The 19,569-nt window shown below is 33.7% G+C and overlaps 1 protein-coding gene across 1 annotated transcript; it reads left to right on the top strand.

The window, feature by feature from the left end:
• The first annotated feature begins 2,658 nt into the window (after positions 1-2,658).
• LOC127721158 (fibrinogen-like protein A) lies at positions 2,659-19,325 on the top strand. Its single transcript, XM_052227831.1, has 6 exons — positions 2,659-2,680; positions 8,047-8,177; positions 11,901-11,997; positions 12,636-12,800; positions 14,350-14,429; positions 19,284-19,325. The coding sequence occupies exons 1-6, from the start codon at positions 2,659-2,661 to the stop codon at positions 19,323-19,325; spliced, it is 537 nt and encodes a 178-aa protein (XP_052083791.1).
• Positions 19,326-19,569: the final 244 nt, after the last annotated feature.

The following is a 19,569-nucleotide window of genomic DNA, read 5'->3' on the forward strand; positions in this document are numbered from 1 at the left end:
CATTTTAATGGCATTTTTAAGCCACTCATTAATATATATTGAAAAGCAAAAAAAAATCATTGATGAACGATTTAAGCAAAAAAATAACAGATGAGCGATTCAGGCTCTTGAGAGCCTCTTGTTTATGTTCTACCTATGAAAATTGTGTAAGGTTTTGGGTCGTGCCACAGATATGTTTGGTTTCAAGAAGTCGTCATTTGATCCACAAAAGGTGACTGGGAAATAGAAGAATGGTCATTTTTGGTTTTCCTTTGGCCGGCAGGAAAACTTTCGCAAATGTGGGGCATCCGTTTGACTGCGCGGGATGTTTAATTTTGAAGCCACAACCGGTAAGGTTTGGCACGTTTGCCACGATCTTTGCTGGTCCGTAGTTGACCTGTGGCAAGGCTAAATGTCTGTCCCTATCCAATATACCCTCATTTACCGTGGCAGTCTAAAATTTTACGACCTTAATCCTGACGCTTCTATTACAGAGCCTACCGATTGTATTTTTTGTAATTAGTTCTCGTCCTGAATATGCATGAAATATTTTCCACTGGACGTTAAGCAACCAATCACTTGTCATTTGATTTTGCATGATTTTTTATGCAATTTTTTTTTAAAATACATAGTAAATTAGAGAAAAGACTAGCCACAGGTTAACTGCCTCAAAAGTAAGATTTCTGTGTGATAGTAAAAACATGTTTTTTTTATTTAGGAAAAAAAAAGAAAAAACAAAAGAAGTAATACCCCAACCCTGGTATATTATTCTCAATCCAGGCATATCAGTGTATTTCATAAATGTCCGTTGAACTTAGAAATAATGCGTCCAAGTATATTTGATGTTGTCGTTTGCATGTGAATTGTTTCTATGCATTTCTCCTTCATTGATACAGGTAAATATAATGGTGTAAATCAGCAATTTCTGTTTGATTTCACGCTTTATTCCTCGCATACGCTATTATTCTTGAGTCTGTTTGATTGATATTTGTGTTTAAAGTAATCACATTCTCTCTAGTACTTGAGGATAGCTTTTAATATTAATCACGATCTCCAATTCTGAAAACGTTCTTTTTGCAATCCGACACCTCATTTCGGACACATTCGACGCAACATTTCTGTTGATATCAAACATTGTAGCACGCGTTAAAATAGATATGTTTAACAATTATTCAGGCTAGCCGGAACAATAGATACTCCATTAAATGAAAGGTAATGTTTTAAAATTAATAAAGCAAAATAACGGATTTACGAATTAAAAGTCAACAGCTACGATTACGTGATAAATAAAGAAATGCGATATGAGCGCATGATACGCCAGTCGCTTTTTCAAAAAATTCAGTTCCAGTATTTCTCAATGTCATAATTTTAATAGGTATACAAATGTATATCAGTCACCAAAGATTCATGAAAACTGTTTAAAGCACTTAAAGTTATTGTAAAAAAAAAAACCGGGAAAATCCCCCTTTTCTACGCTTAAAACCCCAAAACAAGGAAATTAACAAAAATCTTTTATAACACGTTCACATTATTACACTCTCTTGAGTTTAGTAACGTCAATATATTCAATTAAAACATGTTAAACGGTAAACATGTATTTGCAATCGCATGGTATACATAAATGCTGAAATTCTTTCTTTAGAGGTTATTCAGATTTGATATTTTTAGACATATGAAAGTATTTGATAGTCTCTTCGTTTGTTTGAAGGTAATTCTTTTTTTGTACCTACTCCTCGAAATGATGCTTTTTTAATGTGTTGTATTTGCAATATAACATTTTGATTTATTATTTATTTTTGTCTAGTCCGAGAGGGATGATCTATATAATGCAATTTTTAACTGCTGGAAGATCTACTATAATGCACGGGTTCAAGTTCCTCTCATTCTTTTATTTTTCTATGACATGCATTTTAGTAGTAATTGATAGTGCACTAACAAAAAATGATTCTTGTCGTTATACATCTCTTTAGTTAACAGTGGTTAACCCTCTGCTAGTAAAGAAAAATATCACTATTGAAACAATAATATCGATTTCATTCCGACATTTAAATCAGTATTTATCTTTCAATTTCTAAATAGTGTTCATAGCTTTTAACCGAAAGGGTATCATTGTCAATTAATACAGATTTAACTGAAGTTAAAATAGTCGCCAAGTGATCATACAATACAGTCGATAGGCTGGCTAATTACAACATTCTACAAAGGGGCTTGTATATACTTTTATTTCATAAATGTCTGGTACAGACTGACATGTCTTCGATTGGCTTTCAAAGCAAAACATATTCACGGTTTTTAAATGAAACAGTTGTTAAAATGAATGAAAACAAAATATGGGGATTTAACAAGTAAAATTATTTCACTTTTACTTCAAGAGTTTATGATATGATTATCAACGACGAACAAATGAAACGATACTTTCTTATTTTTGCTATTGTTGTATCTGTTCAAAATATAGAAACTCTGAACTTCTGCGAGGAAACTTTTTCATTTTTTACTGATTACAAAATTACAAATAATGATTCCGTACTGATAAATGGAGTGAGATCTGCACAAGCATGTGGCTCAGTTTGTTTGACCACATGTGACTGTTGTGCTGTATCATATATCAGTAATACCAGGGAATGCTATTTGGATACATCTGGTACCTGTAGTTCACCTAAGGTTCCGTTTTTAGGATCAATGGTTATGACAAGACAACCTGGTAGGTATATTTGTAAATATATTGCCAGAATGTTTTAACACGTGGTTGAATTGAATTACATAAGCGGTTCCAATTTTACTGCATATCATGCAGGTCAGTAAATATGGCATTTTTTAATATTAATATTGATTCACTTACATAGTCTTTGCGTCAGATATAAACACTTGTATTCTAAAACCAGCTATTGGTATGATGCGGGTTATGTTCTTCCCGTATATTTTTTGTTGGTATTACACTAAACCTCTAACGGGAGGGATTGTGCTTGATTTTCATATGATGAGGACATAATCTTTAGATTAATTAAAATACGGGAGGGATTGTGCTTGATTTCATATGACGAGGACATAATATTTTAATTAATTAAAATGAGGTCTTGAACTGGCATGAAAGCAACTGATTTGTTAATGTATGTATCATTGTCATTTTGCTTATTGGAATTATTTTGTTTACTTGTCTTTCATTTTCTTTGTATTCTTGTTATTCCTTTTTGTTTATGTGCTTTGTCTAATGCATTTTTGTGCTTCTTTGTTACATATTTGTTTGTTTTTACAGTAATTAAGATTATATTGATGTTGAGTGCTGTACCCCTATTTTTGACATTTGTACCTATTATGCCTGCTTGTTTAGTTTACACCATGATTTCAGTATAATGGAAATTTAAGCGTCTGCCAAACAAGTGAGAGGTTTAGCTAGATATAAAACCAGATTTAATGCAATATTTTCTACATAAGAAAATGCCTGTACCAAGTCAGGAATATGACAGTTGTTACCCATTCGTTTGATGTGTTTGAGTTTTTGATTTTGCTATTTGATTAGGGACTTCCCGTTTTGAATTTTCCTTTGAGTTCAGTATTTTTGTGATTTTACTTTTGTCTATATGATCCTTTGCTACATATGACGTGGCTCTGTACTTATACATCCCGCCAACGTGTTATTGTGCTATGGTAGATTTTTTGTATTCTGGTCTTCCGTTTTTACTAAAGCTAGGTACACACTGCCAATCAGATCAACTCGATGATCACGATTGCTTAAAATCCCACGACCAAGCGTATCTAAATTCTTGATCGGGACTTTTAACGACTTCTACCCGACCGCTATCCCACTGTACACGACTTTAACTCGACAATTCACGACTCCTTAATGACCCCTTCACGACTCTTAACCCGACCACTAATTGAATACATATTCAGTTATTCCATCAATTCTCGATCTCTACAAGATCTTTACTCTACTAACTGAACTAAATAAACAGTGCTCGATCTCAGTCCGATCTCGACCTGATCATATAGGGTTCAATTGGATAGCCGGGAATTGGTCGGGTATGTACATTTTCATTATAAAAACGTCTGATTGTTTTATACACCACCGCAGCGGAGGTGGCATTTAGTGTTACTTTTGTCCATCCGAAGGTACGTTCTTCTGATAAAATAGTTTCCGTTCTCTAACTTTGGTTTGCCTCAACCAAATGTTATGAAACTCATACAAACTGCTTATTATCATAAAACATAGATCAAATTCGAAATGATAGCGTTATTTTGAGTTGTGGGCCTTTATTACGTTATATGCAAGCGAGGGAATTTTCAGTGTCTAATGGACACATTTTCCGTTTATATGCTTATCTTTCAGTAATTGGTAGTGGCTGATAAATAAGGCAACCACTATATGGGCAGTATGAGTGGCTGTTACCTGAGATCACCCCCAGTTTTTGGTTGGGTTCGTGTTGCTAATTAGTCTTTAGATTTCTATGTTGTGTCTTGTGTACTATTATTTGTCTGTTTGTCTTTTTATTTTTTAGCCATGGTGTTGTCAGTTTATTTTCAATCTATGAGTTTGACTGTCCCTCTGGTATCTTTCGCCCCTCTCTTACAGGAGATTAACTCAAAGGACCCAAATTGTTTTAGTCTTCCTTGGTGCGGATATGTTATGGGAGTTTTAAACCGTTTCTCACACAAAATGTTATATAACACCAATTTTAGGTAAATAGACTTGTGACTCACTGATAATTTCATCCAAATAAAATCGAGGTAACTTATTCATATTTCAGAGAAGCCTTAGAGTTTTGACTGAAATTGGTTGTCACCTTTCGCAAATGGCATTTTTTTATACAGAACTTGCGTACTCATTTCTAATGGCCAAAAACACCATTATCTTGTTCATTCCGAAAGTATTGGAATACGTGAGTACTCAAAAGAGGTGATGCCAGCCGACGAGATATCCGAACAGTGGCAACAGATAGCCAAGCAAAGTAGAACTTCCCACATGCACGTGGAGCACTGGATGATAAGCACGTGAAGATAAAGTACCCATAGCACTTTGGTACACTGCAGCTACAAAGGATTTCTGTCAATCACACTACTGGTCCTCGTCGACGCAGACTACACGTTCATATGGGTCAGTGTTGGTGGAAGTGCGTCCGACTTGTATTTGTTGGGTTTCGTGTAGGAAAGATTTTATTTTTCTATGATTTGTTATAAGGTCTCCTGTTTGTCTTGTCGTCGTTTTTCGTTTTTCTCCATGGCTGTGTCGGTTTGTTTTCGACCTTTGGGTTTGATTTTTCTTTGGTATCTTTTGTCTCTTTTAAAATTTGTAAAAGTATAGCTAAGTACTGTAAATTGAATAACTTTTGCGAAGTTACTCTATTGTACAGTTTGAAAAACACAAGGACAATCTATTCCTGCGGAAGCAAGTTATCAGAGTAAGGACCTGCAACCCTTTTATAGAAACTTCTAGCAGGCATGTATATTTGTGTATAGCCGAGTACAGGTCGAGTGGAAATCGGGTATTAAACGAGTTGGTCTGGGATATAAAATAATAGTTGTCCGCAATCATCGGGAATTGGTTGTGTTAATCTGGATCACAAATATAACAAGATGGCGATGATCGAGAAACGATCGGTTATTAGTCGAGGTAATGTCGAGATGATCGAATACTGATCTGTAAAATATCGACCAAACTCGATTTCTAAATGATCCTTTCTCGATCATTTCGATCGCTGCTCGACGAATCCCCGATCTCTTTTCGAGTGACAGGCTTCTCGATCCTTACTCGATTTGTTTTTACACGTCAAATATCCCTTGGTAGGTCAGATCGATGACGATCAAGATAGACCAACCCGTACATTCTTGTCGAACGAGTCAGACCAGTCTCCCGATTGCTTAATCTGTCTTGATCGGAATTGATCGAGTTGGTCTGATCGGCAGCGTGAACCTAGCTTTACTTTGTTACATATTTGTTTGTTTTTGTAGTGGATGGTATTGTAACACAAGATTTGACTGCCGTACCCCAATTTTGACATTTTTACCTATTGTGTCTGCTTGTTTTGTTCACACATCGTTGTCAATGTGTTGGAATTTTATTCTAAGTCAGGAATATGACAGTTGTTATCTATTTGTTTGATGTGTTTGAGCTTTCGATTTTTCCATTTGATTAGGGATTTTCCGTTTGAATATTCCTCGGAGTTACCTATTGTTACATCTGATTGGGACTTCTTTTAAATAAGTTTTACTTCGCGTATTGCTGGGTGTTTGTTTATTCTACATTAGCTAGAGGTAAAGGGGAGGGTTGAGATCTCACAAAACATGTTTAACAACGCCGCATTTTTGCGCCCGTCCAAAGTCAGGAGCCTCTGGCCTATGTTAGTCTTGTATGTTTTTTTTCAGTTGTATGCTTTGGATTTAAGAGTAACTGATTCACATTTTTTTTACGGGACCAGATGAAGCCCGCGGGATTTCCTCGCTGTGTTGAAAACCCATTGTGGCCTTGGACTGTTTTCCACTGTGTCGGGTTTTTGTGTCTCTTTTACACATACCCTTTTTAATTCTCAATTTTATTCCGTCGTGACTTCCGATCAACTTTAGTAGTAAGATTTTTCTCTTTTGCATCCCACAAGGGTGACTGGAGAATAAAAATATGGTTACTTACTAATCTTCTGACCGGCCTAAAACGCTTGCCAAAGTGGGGCGTCCGTTTGGTTGTGTGGGATGTACAAGTTAGCAGCCACGTCCGGTCAGAATGGGGACGTTAAATCTGATGCCTCGTGTTAAAAGAGTCCCACGCACTTTGCACGTTAAGAATCCTTGCAACATCTCTTTGAGGTGGCCTGCAGTTGCAACATTGCAAGGCAAAATTTCTGTCTCTATCCAATATACCCTCATTTTCCGGTGGCATTCAAAATTTTCCCGACCATCATCCCGGCTGACCTTTTTTACAAGACCTACCTATTGTATTTATTGTTAACTTGTTCTCGTCCTGTACATGCATGAAATATTTGCCACTGGATGTAAGCATCCAACTATCAATGAATCAATCTTTTGTGCAAAGAATCAGTATATTTTGTGATGCTAAACTATTTGAAACGTTGAAGAGCTGATGAAACCGAAAAGTACTGAAATTGCAGCAAAATGATCCGTAGAAGGAATCAGAGATTTGCTTGACATATGTTTTCCAATTATGATGATTCCAAAAAATTAAAATAGACAATTTAACTAAAAAAACAATTCCGTAAATGTATTCGGAAGCCAGTATTCAACTACTGGCTATACTTATGGTGGTACTCCTCGTGGAGTAACAACAACAACAAAAAGCCGGGGTATTGCCTCAGTACAAGTGATAACATAAACATAACCAATTTCTTAATATAAAAACAAAGGATTCGGGGTTTCCATCCTTGACACAAAATCAGTACATGCACAGGAAAAAAACACAAAAAGCAAGGGAAAAGCGCTTCTATTGCTGTTTTTTATCTAAGGGTTACAGTGTGGCGTTCGACACTAAGCAAAAAATAAACTCACCTCACAACAATTTAAAGACGGCTTCAAGCACTGGGTTGAGTGGAATTCTTCGGGCCTTGTGAAAAAAAAAATTCATGTGCATGAATATAATAAAACTTTAATACGAAATATTTCCGAAGGGTAAATCTTAAATAATTAGACTATTTACCGGGTTTCTAATAACATTAGCAACACGACGGGTGTAACATGTGGAGTATGATCTGCTCACCCTACCGGAGCACCTGAGATCGCCCCCAGATTTTGGTTGGGTTCGTGTTGTTGAGTCTTTAGTTTTCTGTGTTGTGTCTTGTGTACTATTATTTGTCTGTTTGTCTTTTTTAGCCATGACGTTGTCCGTTTATTTTCGATTCGATCTATGAGTTTGAATATCCCTCTGGGATCTTTCGCCACTCTTTTAAAGTATGTAGCATATATTTCAGTAATTAAGGTATCAGATGAAAGGTGGAGGACTTAAGCACCTTGTAAAACACACAGTTTTTAGTTTACCAGCTTGAACATTTTAAGTTAAAGATTGAACAGGCAGAGTAAATATTATTGATTAATTCCATTATTTGTTTGTTTGTTTTTTAAATCAAGTTTTGCCAAAAGACTGTGAAGATGTTTCTGATGGAAATGGTACATACAAAATAAATCCAAGTTACTGTTCCGGACCATTCAATGATTTCAGTGTATATTGTGAAGTTGGATCAGACGGTCAATACTGGACTGTACGTTAGATATTTTATGAGAGGTTTAGCTAGCTTTTTTTTAATTTTTTATATAAAGCTAGTTTTAATCCACCATTTTCTACATAAGAAAATGCATGTACCAAGTCAGGAATATGACAGTTGTTATCCATTGGTTTGATGTGTTTGAGTTTTCGATTTTGCCATTTGATAACGGACTTTCCATTTTGAAATTTCCTCGGATTTCAGTATTTTTGTGATTTTACTTTTCACACTTTGCACTTTAAATTTTTCGAATTTTATTATATAGGGGTTAATTCTTTATCGGAAAAATATACTAACGATACCAATACATTATTAACAGCAATATATATAATACTGCTTAAACAGGCAATTAATTTTACAATTTGTTTAGGTGAAGAGTTTGGATAATTTCCTTTGATTTTTTTTTTTTGTGAATAATTTTACTACATAATAATTTTTATTCCAAAAAAGTATGATATTCTCTCAAATTACAATGTAGAAATTTATCTTTAACTGCAAATTTAAAATAAAATTAAAAAATTGCATGTTGCCATTGAGTGCAAATTTACTTTGTATGATACGATGATACGTTCATTTGAGGAAAACATTCAGTGGTATATACTTCATGTTTATTCAAGATAATATTATCCAATGAATCGAATAAATGGTTTCTGGGAAATGTCAACCGAAGAGATTGTCGACAAATTTTAACATTTCTGTTTCTGGAAGTTCAACAATTGAAATTCAGTTAATTCTTTCTCTTATTAAATTATTGTTTAAACCTGTTTGTACTTTGTTAATAACGGTATGGTGGCCAGGCCTTGAAAAGTTGATAGTTTTTAAGTGTTATCAACTCCTATTTTTTTCTCTATTCATATCCATGAAACTTTACGGACCATTTCCACTCATGTTTAAGTTGTGCATCGTTATAAACTGCAAAAAATATAAAAGACGCCACCAATTGTGTACCAATTTCTGTTACAGTCTTTGAATCTTCACATAATGATTGCACATTATCTAATTATTGTGCACCTGCTTATAAGGAATTGTTTAGGAATATTAACCTATTTTGTCGAGCCTGCGAATCATGCGCGTCGGCATTGGCGGGGGCAACAGTTAGGTTCAGCCTGTGGTTAAATATTTTTAGACATCAATAACGTTTTCAAATCTTAATGGAATTTTATGCAATTTCGACTTGTTTATGACTAAAATGCAGTAGTAAGAGCTATTTTCCATCTTCATGACCAAAATCCAGAATTTAGAATACAAGGTTGAATATATTTATATATATTTTTCCGTATAAGACGTATGTTTTCTTTGCACTTCAGTGTTTCCGTTGTGTTGTTACTAACTAAGACTGAGGGAAACACATCAACTATAAGAGGAAAACAACGAAACAACAGAAACAATGAAGTGCAACAAAAACAAACGACAATGCTACATACATAGAAAACCAAATATTAGATAACAACTGCCATTTTCCTCACTTGGTACAGGACTTTTTAAGAAAAAATGGTGGGTTGAACCTGGTTTTGTGACTTGCCAAACCTTCGCTTTTATGGCAATGTTAGATATACCGCTAAAATGACAAAATTACATGACAGGAATACAGTACAAAAAAATAACACTGACAGCAGTAATCGTAAGCGTGACACAGGGTTCCGCGGAACCCCTTACGAGTTATACCAGACAACGTAACGTACTTCTAATTTACTTTTTTTAAATTTACAAAATTAATGTGGAAGGTGTGGACCATTATCGAGTTGTTTAAGGATTTGTCGTCCCGTTTCACATTTGAAAATAATTTTAAATTTTTAGTTTAAATCATTCTCAATATTTTAAGATCATTTAAACAAACTGGCCATTTGAGTCTTTGATCAATTTATATATATTGTTGTTTTATAAAATATAGTCGATAAGAAATAAGGACATGTAGTACGATAGCAATGAGACATAAACCAGAGACCAGAAACCGGACAACAGACTCCTGGCTTTTGACAGACACATCGATTATGTACTGGAGTAAACATTATTGTGAGCTATAAGCCTAAACCATTATTGGTTGAGTAACAATACAACGTTGGAACAAACTGTTGAAGATGAGCATTTTTAATTTCTAATGAAAAAGTATTGGCCAGAATTAGTATTGAAAATAAGGGTAATTTATGTAAGAGCAACCATGGTTTCAACATAGCAAAGAAGTAATCATGACTAATCCAACGGTGTGGATTGATGTCGATATATGGTTAAGGACGTCTGTTCTTTGATCAACCTCGCAAGTCGTTTTTATACGCCACGTGATTCCGTTGATAATGCAAAACTTGTAAACGTAAGCATTGATTGTCTTTCCCACATTTAAGTTAAACAACTGAATTATAGTACAAACATTTAATACTGAACAACCATCGATTTTGACATAAAATTGTTATAGGATCGGAAATCCGTTTACTACACTGTGTATGTTTGTAAAAATGAAAACTACTTAATATATAACTTTTAAAATGTAATAAATCATGTTGTTCTATAAAATAAAACAAATAAATAATGACTTCAATTATATATGCATCTAACATGTAAGCCTTCTTTGACCTGATTTGATTGAACATTAAATTTGAAAGCCAAAAAATATCCTAATAAACAAAAACTTATCTTTTTCATTACTAGGGTATTATAAAACAAATCTTAATTCTTTCCTTTTCTTTTAATTGAGAAAGAGTCATATGCGAAATTTACATATTTATTCTCTTTGCGAATACTTCTAGCAAATTTAACGATTGATTGATTGGTTGGATACCTTCCAGTGGCAAATTAATAAGCAATACATACAATAGTTATGTCCTGTAAAAGTATGTAATGTAGGTCGTAAAGTTTAGACTGCTACTGGAAAAATGCTTTCATTAGGAAGGGACAGCAATTTTGCCTTGCAACATGTCATCTACAGCCTCTCAAAAAATTGTTGAAAGGGTTTTGAACGTGCATAGACTTCTTTTAAACTGAGTTTTAATGTGCGTATTATTTTGTGTTTGTTTTTTCTACATTAGCTAGAGGTATAGGGGGAGAGTTGAGATCTCAAAAACATGTTTAACCCGCCGCATTTGCTTCTGGCCCTTGTTAGTCTTGTATGATTTTTAATTTTAGTTTCTTTAATATATATCGGAGTTTAGTATGACGTCCATTATCACTGAACTAGTATACATTTTTGTTTAGAGGCCAGCTGATGCACGCCTCCGGGAGCGGGATTTTCTCCCTGCATTGAAGACCCATTAGTGGCTTTCGGCTTTTATCTGCTCTTTGGGTGGGTTGTTGTCTCTTTGACACATTCCCCATTTCCATTCTCAATTTTATAGATCCTGGCACTCTCTCAATACTACACGAAGCATCGAATTTGACGTCTCCATTCAGACCGAATGTGGCGGCATATTTAAATAATACGCACAGTGAAACAGACGTCTAAGGGTTTAACTACCAGTTAGAAAAAACCAAGAGTGGCTATTTTTATACTCCAAAGTCACCTTTCAAATGAAAGAAAAATGCGTAAAATCTGAGTAAATTGACATCTGATAAAGTCGAGACGTGGTATGAAAATTAAGAAATTATTTTTATTATTATTTATTGACTCATCAATTATTTGCCTTTTTCAATGTCAAAATATGCAGAATTAGAAAAAAAAATAAATGTCCATTTTTTTATTAGTGACTTTTCGTTTTGAGTTCAGTATTTTTGTGATTTTACTTTTTACAGGTTTTCCAAAGGCGTGTGGATGGACTCACAGATTTTTACCGGACATGGTTCGAGTACGAGAACGGATTTGGTGACTTAACAAATGAGTTTTGGTTAGGTACAACAAATTTATTATGCACCATTTAACAATTAAGTCTACACTATAAAAATAAACCATATTCTGATTGTTTAGGAATTATAATAAAATGCAAATCAGGACAGACTTAACAACCATGCAACCTAACAGGTGACAATATTTTTATTCCCAAGACGACCTGGCATTGAGTGTTTTTAAATGTTACACGTAGTTAGTAATTTCAAGTTTATAGGCAGCCATATCAACTTAACCGCTTTGTCTCTTGTCGACCTATCTTCACACTTTATTGTTATAAATATGTGTCAAACAAGATTAGAATCCATTTGTAATGTTTCTTTTTTACCCGACCATGGATTACACAGGCGTGCAAAGCGTGTACTACATGTACTAGCTATGTATAATTAGTTAACAAAGTACCAGGCTTATACAATTAATTTAATACGCCAGACGCGCGTATCGTCGACACAACAGTGACGCCCAGATTATATAAGTAACACAAATATAACTTTGATGATTTGCGGACGTCTTTCCTGGTAGCCTAATTGTCATGTTTTATTGAGGTCCACCACAAGCAATGACAACTAAAAACCTGTAAAAATTTTGAACTTCTTTTTTTTCTTACCTTTACCGCGTATACTTTGAAACATTTTGTATTTTAGGTAATGAGAAAATTCACATGCTGACTTCAAATAATAATTATACCTTACGAATCGAATTGGAAAATTTTTCAAATGAAAACAGATATGCGGAATATCAATCGTTCAAGATATCGGATGCTCAGTCTGAATACCAATTGTCAATAAATGGTTACAGTGGTAACGCAGGTTCGTATCGAGAAAGTTTAGTAGCAAAACTAGATAAAGGCAACAGAAGTATACCGCTGTTCAAAAATCATAAATGGATTGAGACAAAAACAAATCCGGGTTACAAACTAAAACCGAGGGAAGCACATCAACTATAAGAGGAAAACAACGAAAAAACAGAAACACTGAAGTGAAAAAAAAAAAAAATGCAACACACACAGAAACGAACTATAAGATGACAACTGTCATTTTCCTGACTTGGTACAGGACATTTTAAGAAAAAAATGGTGGGTTGAACCTGGTTTTGTGGCTGGCCAAACCTCGCACTTTTTTATTAGCTTATTGAATGATACGATTTTCATTAAAAGAAATTTAATAATTCATTATTTATTTGGTTTACATTTTCATCAGACACTAAAGTACAATGTTACAGAGACATCTACATTAATGTTTGTACACCTTTATTCGATAATAATATGAAGATAGATAACCTATTAAGGTTTTCGTGAAACGGTTTGTGAAATGTGCTAATGAAAAGTAAGAAGAATGGTTAAAATAAATATCATACTTAGATCGAACTTATACACGTACTAAATATCAATATATGTGCAAATATTCATACCTCTTTTTTTCCTCCATTACTGAAGTGAAATGATTTTCAGAATAAAACTGCTTTCTCATGCTTTCCCATTGTAAAGGAAATAGACAAAGACTAAACGAAGAAAAAAGTGCTCGAATTTGGATATTGTATTTGTATCATGTCAGTTTTTCGTAATATTATACGATTGTGATGCGACTTGATTATAAATGAAAAATTATCTCCAGTTAACAATATCTGAAGACGTTTTGACAGTTGTGTGTGTATCTCTTCACTGTTTTTGTCATGTGAAAAACATGAAAGTAAAGGCGGTCTCTTTAGATTCATAACAATTTGAAGAAAGTAGGGTCACCTCGACTTCTATCGTCCTGTTTTAAATAATGTTGAAAAGCCTCCGTTTTATGAGTTGTAAGTTATCATTGTAAATATTACTCTCATGAAAGACATATCCTCAAATTTCTTTTTCGATTTAATTACATAATTTAGTAAAGATGCATAGAAAGTGCATTTGTGTACAGCCTAATAACACTGATATTAAGATGTCATTTCCCTCAAACTTTTGACTGACCTTATCACAAACGTAAACATGTACTTTAACCATGACCGAGGGGACGGGGCCTAATAATCTATTTCACAATTAGATTTGCAAATGATTAAAAGCTGCATACTAAACATCACAAACTTTATCCAATTAGCTGACGCCGGAAACAGCACACCAAAGTCTCTCTTTTAACAAAAACCATATGTTAGATAATTACTTCTTACGAATCCAACAAATGCAATATAAATTCGAGCGTTGTCCGTATTCTATAAAGAAATGTAAAGAGGAGCTTGTTTACACAATTTCAATTGGAATTGTCTACTCTATATAAAATATCAACACTAGTCCCTGTTTTATCCATCTCATAATAAAACCAGATTGGAACCACGATTTAAATATTCATAGTTGATCAATAGTCGATTTATATTCAGGTGATAGTTTTGACCACCACAACGGCATGTTATTTAGTACCAAAGACCGAGACAACAGTCCTTCCTCCAGGGCGTGTGCAGTTAGATTCCATGGCGCATGGTGGTATAACTCTTGTCATCAGTCTAATTTAAATGGTAACTATTTATCTGGTTCTCATATCTCCTTTGCCGATGGAATTGAATGGATTACATGGACAGGATATTACTATTCATTAAAATCGTCGAAAATGATGATAAGAAGACAAAATGGCAATTAATGGTAGACATTTAAATCTTTTGCAAAAATGGAATCAATTAACATTGAAAAAAATAATATCTAAACGAATTTTCCGGCTGCTGAATTGCAAAAAATAAAACAACATATTATAGCCTAATAAAATTATGTTTATGCTATTGGCAATTGGACAGGAATATATACCTGGACACTTATAACATATCTTTTAACATCACCGTAATGTCATTCAAATATAAAATTCATCTTTGAGAACATATATGACTGTTTACTTATAGTTTTGACAAATTTAGACTTATTCAAGGTAACCAGAAAAGTTATTTTATCCACACATACATCATTGTATTAGAAATAGTGTAACAACAAATAATTTAGTTTATCACCTGTGCAAATATCGAAATACAAGTGTGAAGATCAAAAATGAGGTTTTTTGTCGTTCTGCATTAAAAGAAATATAAAGGTGTTTTTTAAGCCTGTTAGTTATTGTACATACAGTAGCAAATACTTCATGCCTTAAAAGTTTAGCGCCTTTAAAATATGTCAGACATTAACTTTTAGATATATATGATTTTATATTTATACTTTTACCAATTGAAAAATCAATTGATGCTTTTATACGTGTGGAACATTTCATAATTTTGAAATTCATGTGCATTTGAATTGAGACATTAAAATTTACAACAGCAAACTTAGTATTCAAACTTGCGTCGTTCTTTATTGATTGATTGATTGATAGGTGATTGTTGGTGATTGTTTTATGTCTTTTATGGCGCATTAGGACATTAGGACAAAAACACGATAAAGGCTATATCGCATCGAGAGCTATTTCGAATATTTTAAGTATTGGGCAATATGTCTTTCAATTTACTAAAACTTTACTTTATTCAAACATGACAGTGATATCGAAAGGAATAACAACCATTATTTTGGATTTATTTAATTTAAAACATGCAAAGCTCTATACTTAAGGCATACTATTTGTCTAATTATTGTCCCAGTGGTAACAAATGTACTATATCTGATACCTAGGTTGAAAGGAAATATTTTAACGAGTCTGGTAAAATAAAGCACCCCTGTTTATAATACCATGTTAATCAAAACCAATCTGTATCATATACAACTTCTACCATTAGAAAGATATCGATTCGTGTAAAAATACAGAAAAAAACGGACGAGATTGGGGAAAACTTGCATCATGAAAACAGTTTTACATAATCTCATATTTTTTTTTGGGGGGGGGGGGGGGGGGGGTGTCTCTGTTCGTTTTAAACTAAACTAAGGGTCAATGTGCATAAAGAAGGTCTCGAGTTAATACAGCTACTATTGAAAAAAAGATCAGGTTTCGCATGGTTTCAAAAAATGTCCACATTTGCCAATGTGGGACTAGGTATAAATTGATTCAAGACACATATTTGCATTGAAGTCAATGGCAGATTTATATCTAATTTACACATATAGTAGTCTTAGAACATATATACTGTTGAAATGTGCCAAGTTTATCGAACTTTATGAAAAATAATGAACTCTCAAACTTCCATAATAACATTTCGCGTTTATTGTATATTTTGGCGTACCATCAAGGATAGATAAAAGGAAGATCACGTCAAAATGGTTTAATCCTACCTCATATTATGCCAGTCTCGGGTCATCTATCCGCACAATCTTGTAGTTTTTGATTGTTGTTAGTTCGTGTTATCTATTGTATTTTTGTGCAATATTATTTGTAATTTATGTAATCCTTTGCAAGTATTATCAATAAAATAAGAAAGGCAAAAAAACCAAAGGGATATTCAAACTCATAATTCAATATACTAAAGTAATAATTGGTCTTAAGGTGGTACCTAACACTACAGGGAGATAACTCTGTAAAAATCAGCTAAACGTTTTAATCACGTTGTATTGTTAACAGGTCACTGGATTGTTATCTGCCTACGAGACAAGGTTACATACAAAACAAGATTAACCAGTCAACATAAGAAGACTTGGGCTACGTGTATATCGTCTTTAATTTTTTATGACTGATGTCATCAATCTGTATAACAACTCAACGTAAGAACAAACAAAATGACAACATCGAGTACAATTTAAACACAAACCATATGAATGTGTTAAAACTAGTTGTTTCACCTACAACTTCAATCGGATGCATTGTACCATTCAGATTACTTCAGTACTTCTAACTGGTACTTTCCATTTAGTATTGTTTTATTGAATGGTCCAAAATCCCAATAGTTGACTTGATGTTTTTTCAATATAATCCTTTCTGTATCAAGAATTGATCCGATAAATAGTATTGATTCATGATTAATTGTTGGTTGCTCAACGTCCAGTGGCAAATATTCAATGCATGTTCAGGACGAACACAAATTACAAAAGGTAGGTCCTGTAATAGACAGATGAAGGTCGGAGAAAAAATAGACTGCCATAGTATATTGGATAAGGACAGAACTTTTGTCTTGCAACAGGCCCTCAAGGATTTGTTGCATGGGTTTTTAACGTGCAAAAAAATGTGGTTCTCTCTTTACACGAGTCATTGAATTTAATGTCCTCATTCTGACCTGACGTTGCTTCATACTTGTACATCCCGCACAGTCAAACAAACGCCCAACTTTGGCAAGGGTTTTATTGCCGGTCTGTGGAAGACCTGTTATGACCATGTATACTTATTACCCCGTCGCCCTTGTGCGGAGGTAGTATTGAAAAGAAGCGATATGGCGTATAAGGTCACGACACAAAATTAATGCACTCGACAAAACCGAAGTCAATACTATTTATCTCATAATATATAGGCCTAAACAAGAGAGCAAAAGGTCAATTTCCACTGCAAGTCCAAGAAGGTTTTTAAAATTGGTCTGAGCATGATTCTAAGATGCATGTCAAACATGATACATCTGAATGTTGAAGACCCCAGATGTGTGCGAATATTCACAAATTACAAACAGTTATGGCAAAGTTATATTTGAAAGGCTGTCATTATTTGACCTACAATCTCATTATTATAGTAATGAAACTAATGAAGCATTAGACAAATCCTTGTATGTAAAATCTCAGTAAAACAAGCTAGGGGAGCGTATGTCAAGTATCTAGAATAGATCGGATAGGTCAAAACCAATGGTCACTAAAGCTTGACATTTGGTATGAATAAAAGCAACAGTAGTTTACCGCTTTCCAAAAGTCATAAATCGATTGAGAGAAAACAAAGCCGTGTTACAAAGTAAAACCGAGGGAAACACATCAAGTATAAGAGGAAATCAACGAAACAACAGAACACTGAATTGCAACAAAAAACAAACGACAATACAACATACATAGAAACGAACGATAAGATAACAACTGCAATATTCCTGACTTGGTACAGGACATTTTAAGAAAAAAATGGTCGGTTGAACCTTGTTTTGTTGCTAGCCAAACCTCGCGCTTATGGCAATGTTAAATATACCGCTAAAATGACAACATTACATGACGGGAATACAGTACAAATAAATGCAAGAACACCAAAGACAGAGATATACATAAATAAATAATATAAAAGTACATTTCGACATGTTAACCACAGAATAACAACGAATAGTACACAAAAACAGCTTAATAGAACAACGAACTGTCACATGAATGTATCAACTCAAAAAAAAAAAGTAACGTCACAGGTAAATTTCTAAAAATTGGATATAAATCAATAATTATGTTATTTGATGTAACTACCTTTTTCTGGTATTATCCTACTCAAGAGCAAAACATTTGTAGTTCATTGCTATCTCATATCCAATGTATAGAAATAAACATGTACAAAATAACTAACAAGAGTCACAGATGCACAGAGAAAAGGACATTCATTGGGAATGACGGAGAGTGTTCTATTTATAAGTGAAAAAAACCAGTGAAAAGTAGAATCATAAAAATACTGAACTCCGAGGAAAATTCAAAATGGAAAGTCCCTAATCAAATGGCAAAATCAAAAGCTCAAACACATCAAACAAATGGATAACAATTGTCAGATTCCTGACTTGGTACAAGCATTTTCTTATGTAGAAAATGATGGATTAAACTTGGTTTTATAGCTAGCTAAACCTCACACTTGTATGACAGTCGCATAAAATTCCATTATATTGACAACGATGTCTGAACAAAACAAACAGGCACAATAGGTCTGTACAGAATCATAAATATGAAAGTTATTTGCCATTCGTTTGATAAGTTTGAGCTTGTGATGATGTTCTTTTAATTTTGAATATTTTTTGGAGTTTGGTATTTTTATTAATACAATTTTTATCCTAACTGTGTCATATACTAATCCATCGTCAACCTTAAACAATAACATGAAAGCAAATACTGAAGTTAGTTAACCGCTTATTTGTACGTTGACAATGGTATTTCTTGCCATATTCCCCTTAATTTTTTAGAATTTTTGGTCCACAATGCTCTTTAACTTTGTACTTGTTTGGCTTTCTAACTTTTTTGATCTGAGCGTCACTGATGAGTCTTATGTAGACGAAACGCGCGTCTGGCGTATCAAATTATAAGCTTTGTACCTTTGATAACTATTTACCGTCTAGCAAAACATATGGCCCTCACCAAGAATGTATGTGTTATAACTTTTAATCAGATGGATAAAACAATAAGATCAATCTTTATTTGGCCATATCATAAAATGAAAGAATTGTTTCAAAAACGCAGATTGTAAAGTTACATTTTTCATTTACAGTTCCAGGCTATGTTCTATGGGGCTGAAAAGAATAAAACATAGAATTTCATAATGATAACAGAAACCTCGAATTTTAATCAAGCAGATAAATACTGGTTTATTTTTTCTTCTTCGTTATAAGTGTTTTCCGTGAACTGAGAGACTATAAAAAGGACTCTTTGATATTGTATAGCAGCATTTAAAATTTTGGAAACCTAAAAATAAAATAATTTAAAACAAATTTTGAATTATCGCTCCGTTTTAATAAATGTCATCACTTGCCTTAAAATTCACAGATAATTGCTAT

The sequence above is a fragment of the Mytilus californianus genome, unplaced genomic scaffold (genome assembly GCF_021869535.1).
Source record: "Mytilus californianus isolate M0D057914Y unplaced genomic scaffold, xbMytCali1.0.p SCAF_12, whole genome shotgun sequence".
Lineage (NCBI taxonomy): Eukaryota > Metazoa > Mollusca > Bivalvia > Mytilida > Mytilidae > Mytilus > Mytilus californianus.